Here is a 5,574-nt window from a genome sequence, read left to right as displayed (position 1 = left end):
TATTTTTAATAAATACTATCATTTATTCTTTGTTTTTGAATAATTAATTTTATTAATTAATTTTATTAAAGTACTATTTATAGAAATTATCTTATTCGTCTAAAAAAATACTACAATAAACTGTTATTATTCTGTTAATTGAAATAAAGTATTATAAAGTATTTACTTTTTAAGAAAAATAAATAATAAATGACAAATTCATAGCAATAAAAAGAGTTAAATAAAAAAACAAATATTAAAATATTAAAAATATTCATTTTCATTTAAATAATAAATTTTTACAAAATGTTATATATAACTTAAATTATAAAAAAGAAAAAAAAACTAAAAAAGAAAAACTTCAAAATAATTTGTAATAAAAAACAATGAAATACCAAGCACATTCACAATCAACCACATCAATTCATTTTCTTAATAAAGATCAAGGAATTGTCAGTACGTGTTTGTAGGTAATTTTTTTTAAAAGACAAAATATTATATTTATTAAATAATAACTGAATGAAACTAGCTGCTGATGGAACTCTTGTAATTCATGATTTAATAAAAAATGAAAACAAAGGAAAATTTGTTGCTCAAAAAGGAGGAATTAATGATAGTAGTGTATTTGATGAAACAACAATATTTGTTGTTGGAGAAGATGATAGTTTATGGCAAGTAGATACAAGAGCTCCTTCATTAATAAAGAAAATACAAATTAATCCGAATTCATCTCACCTTTGTGTTTCATGTTCTGTATCTAAACTTGTAGCAGTTTCAACAAATAATTTAATTAATTTATATGATATGACAGCTGATAAAATAATTAATGTTGACCAATCTATTCACTCAAATATTATTACTTCATTATGTTTTAATGGTATTTTATTACAAAGTTCTTCACTTGATGGTACAATTGTTCGTACGTATAAAGAGTCTGTAAAAACACGTCTTCCAGTTTCTTATTCACCAGTGTTTGTTAAAATTATTATAAATTATAATATAAAATAGTAGTAATGAATAGTTTATATTCAGATTTCCCTCATTGGGATATCTCCATTGGTGGATGTGCTGATGGAAATATTGTATTATATAAAATGAATAATATTATTCAAACTTGGAAAGGCTATCAACCTAATGGAAGAATTGTTCCAATTAAACCATTTGATAAAGACTTTCAAAAATTTGTTTCTGGAAGTGAAGATGGAACAATTAAAATTTATTCTGTTGGAAATGAAGAGCCCCAACAAATTAAAAAAGAGTTAACTGGTTCAATAACTTCTATAGATTGCAATGATACTCATATTGTTATTGGAGGTGTTGATCCATTTATTTCTCTCATACAAAAGTCTTCTTTAAATTGAATAAATGATTGAATTATAATTATTTTTTCTTTTGTTCATTCCAAATCATTATTTTTAATACTCTATCATTATGAACCGCAAAAAGGGTATGAGGAATTTCTTTTAAAGAATATAAATCATAATCTGTATCACTACTTTCATTTTCTTTAATATATTCTCTATCTTTTTGAATAATTCCCCACTAAAAAATAAATTAATCTCTTCTTTTGTTGTTTGATAATTTCCTTATTAAAAAGAAATAAAAAAAAAAACAAACATTATCACTAAATTGAAATTTATTCTTTTCTTCTTCAAATTTCCAATGACATTGTGCATATTTAAGAAATTCTTTATCAGTTTGATCATTTGTATGAAGAACAATTCCAATAATAATAAAAGAAATATTACATAAAATATCAATTCCAAAGTCATAAAAAGAACAAACAATAATACCATTACTAACATTAACAGAATCTGGTTCTTTATTAAATATTACTTTAATTTCATCAGCACTTTTTCCTAAAAAGAGTTCTTTACATCCATCACAACCTGAAGAATCAATACAAAATAATAATTTATTATCTTTCTATTAATAAATAAAAGTCATTTTAATTTATTGAAGAAAAAATAATAAATACAAACAACTTGAACATCTCTTAAACTTCTATATTTTTCTTTTAAATCATATTTCATTTTTTCATTGTTTGAATAACATTTAATAACAGTTAAAATTGGTCCATTATATTCTACTTGAATATGTTTATAATTATTAATAGCAAATTTAATATCTTCATTTATTTCACAATGATTCTTTAAATAATACTTTCCATCTTTTGTAAATATTGATGGATATTTAATTTCTATTCCTGTTATTGTTTGTTGTTCATCAAAAAAAATACTCATTTCCATTTTATTCCAACTATATATTTTACACATCTCTTTATTCTTTTTATGTCTTGATTGATTATCCCCTTTCTTTTCTTCTATTAATTCAGTTTCTTGACTATCTTTATTCTTTTCAAGTATTGGTTGACTATCTGCACTCTTTATTATTGGTTTAATTAATTGAACAAAATTATATAATGGCATTCCAATTTCTGCTCCTGCTATAATAGCGTCTTCAAAATTAACTTCAACACCTTCCATATCCATTATTGTTATTTTATTGTTTTTGAGTTGAATTATAAATATTATTTTGTTTAATAAAAATATTAATAAATATAATACAAAAAAATATTTATTTTAGTAAAGTTTGACTATTTATTTAATAAAGTATGAAACACACAACAAATGTCTGTAAACATTGAACACCCAAAACACGTTTGAAACAATACTTGGTGACACCCATCTTTGGTTGAATAAATAACTTCAAATGGAATTTTACTTTTTCCATTAATTGTAGAAAATGTCCATTCTTTAATTCTTAACTCATCACAAATTTGATTAATCTTTAATTTCATTTCATTTTCATTCTCATAACTTTCACAAATAACTTTTCTTGTAGTTCCTCTTGTTATTTTATCAATTAAAATATTATTATCTGCTGTTGGAATAGCAAGTAATATATTTTCTGATTTAATTTTAAAAGTATTTGTTTCATTTGATGAATTAAAAAATTGATTTTCTAATAACCGATACATTTCTTTTATTGTGTTAGGATTAGGTGATGCTAAATAATCTCTTATTGATATTTCATTAATATTAGGTAATATATAACAAATTATTTCTAATAAATCTTTTTGAGGAGTCAATATACCTGGACCATTATACATAGCTATTGCTGTTTCTTTTGTATTGTCTAATGCAGCTTTAACAAAAGGATGTTTCATAACTTGTTGTAATGTAATTCTTTTTGAAGGATCTTTTTGAAGCATTTTTGATAAAAGATCACCTGACCCATGATTAACAGGAAAGTTTGTTTCTTTACCATCAAAAAAATAAGGATGACTTCCATATAACATTACATGTAATAATTCTCCACATGAATAAACATCTGCTAAGAATGGGTCATAATCAACTCCATTAAATACTTCTGGAGCAATATAACCTGGTGTACCAATACGTTCTTTTAATTTTTCATTTAATGAAAATAATGAATAACCAAAATCAATAAGTTTTATATTCGTATGACCTGAGTCTAATAAAATATTTTCTGGTTTAATATCACGATGACTATTGATATAAATCACGATATTATCATTTTTTTTATGAAAAGACAACGTAAATAAAACAAACCAAATTCCTTTAGAATGTAAATATGATATACATCTTAATACCTGACAAAATAACTTAATAGAAGTTGTTATATCTAATGTTCCTTGTGTATGAATTAAGTTATATAATTCTCCACCTTCCATATAATCTAAAACAATAAATAAATGAGTAGAATTTTCATATATTTGATGGAGTTGTACTATATATGAATTTCTTATTATTTTCATAAAAATAATCTCACGATAAATTTGTGATTTGATTTTCTCTTGTTTATATGAACTTTTTTCAATAATTTTAATCGCATATTTCATTCCTGTCATTATATGAATTCCTAAAAACACAACGGCAGTTGAACCATGTCCTAATTTCTTTCCAATAATGTAATCTCCTATTTTATATACTGTTAAATCAGGTCCTTCCATTTCTTTCTATTATTTTTGATTTTTCTTTTTTATTTTCAGTTTTTTTTTTTAACTTTATTTTAAAAAAATGTTTTATTTTTAATTTTATTCATATCACAAAAAAAAAGATAGAAATATTTTTTGTTATAAAAACCAATTAAATTCTAAAAAATGTCCCACAATTAGATGAAGAAAATCATTAAAAAGACCAATAAAGTAATAACAATTCCTGTTGTTTTGTTATCATTATCACCAGATGGATTAACAACAACACAACCAATTGGGTCTTGCTTGTTTTCCCCTGCACCATCTTGAGGATCGTAATCAGCAGTATCACCATCTCCTAATTCCATTTCAACATATAAATTATTTTGAAGTTCAGAACCATCTCCATATTCATCAATACCATTAATTCCACAAAGAGTATCCCAATCAATTTTGAAATGTCCACCTTCAACTCCCCAATCATTTCCCCATGAATTTCTTACCCAAAGGAATTTATGTCCATCACATTCTCCATAACCATCAACAGTAATAACATGGTCAGTAATTTGTCCAGTACAACTTTTAGATTTATAAATACCACCTTCATATCTATATAATGACTCAGTAACTTTCATTGCACTAATAAATCCATGATATCTATAAATAATTTCTTTTATTTCTTCCCAATTTTTATTGGCAAAGTGAGTAAATTTATTACTAGTAGCAAATTTTAATGGATAATCAACATTTAAGTCTTTACATTCATGTTTAAATCTTGTACAATCAGTAGGATCTTCACATTCTGTATTACCATCAATGAATGGATAATCATTTGCATAATAAATTCCATCTACAGAATTAAGAACATCTTCAGCAAATCCTCCTCCACATCCACCCCATGACTCAGTATTACAATCAATTAATTGTTGGGCAGATAACATTTTTCGTTTTGGTTTATTATTATCAGCTTGTTTAGTTAAATAAGCATAAATTGTTGATAAATGTTGTGCTGGTCCAACTGCATAACATCCACCACATACATTTTGATCAATATTATTGGTTCCACAATAATTATATTCAGCTTCAGAAGTACATAATGCATAATTATTTGGAACTTCTTGTTTAAGAGCTTGTTTTGTTGAATTTACTTTTTCTATTTGAATTTTTTCTTGAATTCTTCTAGCACCCATTCTTCTATTATTTTGTATTTTACTTGATGATGCAAGAAGTTCACTACCTTCCATATCTGCAAATTTATTAATTCCCATTCGATATGAACTTTCTTTTGCATTATGTTCTCTCATCATTTTTACATTTTTTATAAAAACTGCTTTTCTTCTTAATTCTTCAGCAATATTCAAATATTCTTTTTTATATTCTTGTTTAAATTGCTCAAATAACTTAAGTGGATCTTCATTTAAATTAAATGAACTTCCTTCACTTCCTAATACTAGCAAAACTAAAACAACTCCTATCATTATTATATTTTTTCAAGTTCTTCGTATTGTCCTTTTATTTCAAAGTATTCTCAGGATTCTTTCTTTTTTCTCTTTTTTTAACTCACAAAAATATTTCATTTCTATTTTTATTTTATTACATAATTTTTTCTTGCAATTATTTTATTATATTAATTATTATTTTTTAATTATTATTTT

General features: G+C 24.1%; 5 protein-coding genes across 5 annotated transcripts; 2 read left to right on the top strand and 3 right to left on the bottom strand.

The window, feature by feature from the left end:
• Positions 1 to 498: 498 nt before the first annotated feature.
• Positions 499 to 987, top strand: ENU1_037310 (hypothetical protein; the record flags this gene model as incomplete). Its single annotated transcript, XM_008857466.1, has 1 exon — positions 499 to 987. The coding sequence occupies one exon, from the start codon at positions 499 to 501 to the stop codon at positions 985 to 987; it is 489 nt and encodes a 162-aa protein (XP_008855688.1).
• Positions 988 to 992: 5 nt separating this feature from the next.
• On the top strand, positions 993 to 1,340 carry ENU1_037300 (hypothetical protein; the record flags this gene model as incomplete). Its single annotated transcript, XM_008857465.1, has 1 exon — positions 993 to 1,340. The coding sequence occupies one exon, from the start codon at positions 993 to 995 to the stop codon at positions 1,338 to 1,340; it is 348 nt and encodes a 115-aa protein (XP_008855687.1).
• A 19-nt stretch (positions 1,341 to 1,359) lies between these two features.
• Positions 1,360 to 2,465, bottom strand: ENU1_037290 (hypothetical protein; the record flags this gene model as incomplete). The annotated part of the gene is made up of 3 exons (XM_008857464.1): positions 1,360 to 1,521; positions 1,597 to 1,905; positions 1,962 to 2,465. The coding sequence occupies 3 exons, from the start codon at positions 2,463 to 2,465 to the stop codon at positions 1,360 to 1,362; spliced, it is 975 nt and encodes a 324-aa protein (XP_008855686.1).
• Positions 2,466 to 2,575: 110 nt separating this feature from the next.
• ENU1_037280 (protein kinase domain containing protein) lies at positions 2,576 to 3,955 on the bottom strand (the record flags this gene model as incomplete). The annotated part of the gene is made up of 2 exons (XM_008857463.1): positions 2,576 to 3,491; positions 3,555 to 3,955. 2 exons carry the CDS (start codon positions 3,953 to 3,955, stop codon positions 2,576 to 2,578), a joined length of 1,317 nt encoding a protein of 438 aa, XP_008855685.1.
• Positions 3,956 to 4,116: 161 nt separating this feature from the next.
• ENU1_037270 (cysteine protease, putative) lies at positions 4,117 to 5,397 on the bottom strand (the record flags this gene model as incomplete). Its single annotated transcript, XM_008857462.1, has 1 exon — positions 4,117 to 5,397. One exon carries the CDS (start codon positions 5,395 to 5,397, stop codon positions 4,117 to 4,119), a length of 1,281 nt encoding a protein of 426 aa, XP_008855684.1.
• Positions 5,398 to 5,574: the final 177 nt, after the last annotated feature.

This window comes from Entamoeba nuttalli (assembly GCF_000257125.1).
Source record: "Entamoeba nuttalli P19 unplaced genomic scaffold asmbl_2683, whole genome shotgun sequence".
Taxonomy (NCBI): domain Eukaryota; phylum Evosea; order Mastigamoebida; family Endamoebidae; genus Entamoeba; species Entamoeba nuttalli.
Note: the sequence above shows the minus strand (reverse complement) of the source record. Positions and strands in the feature narration are given on the sequence as shown.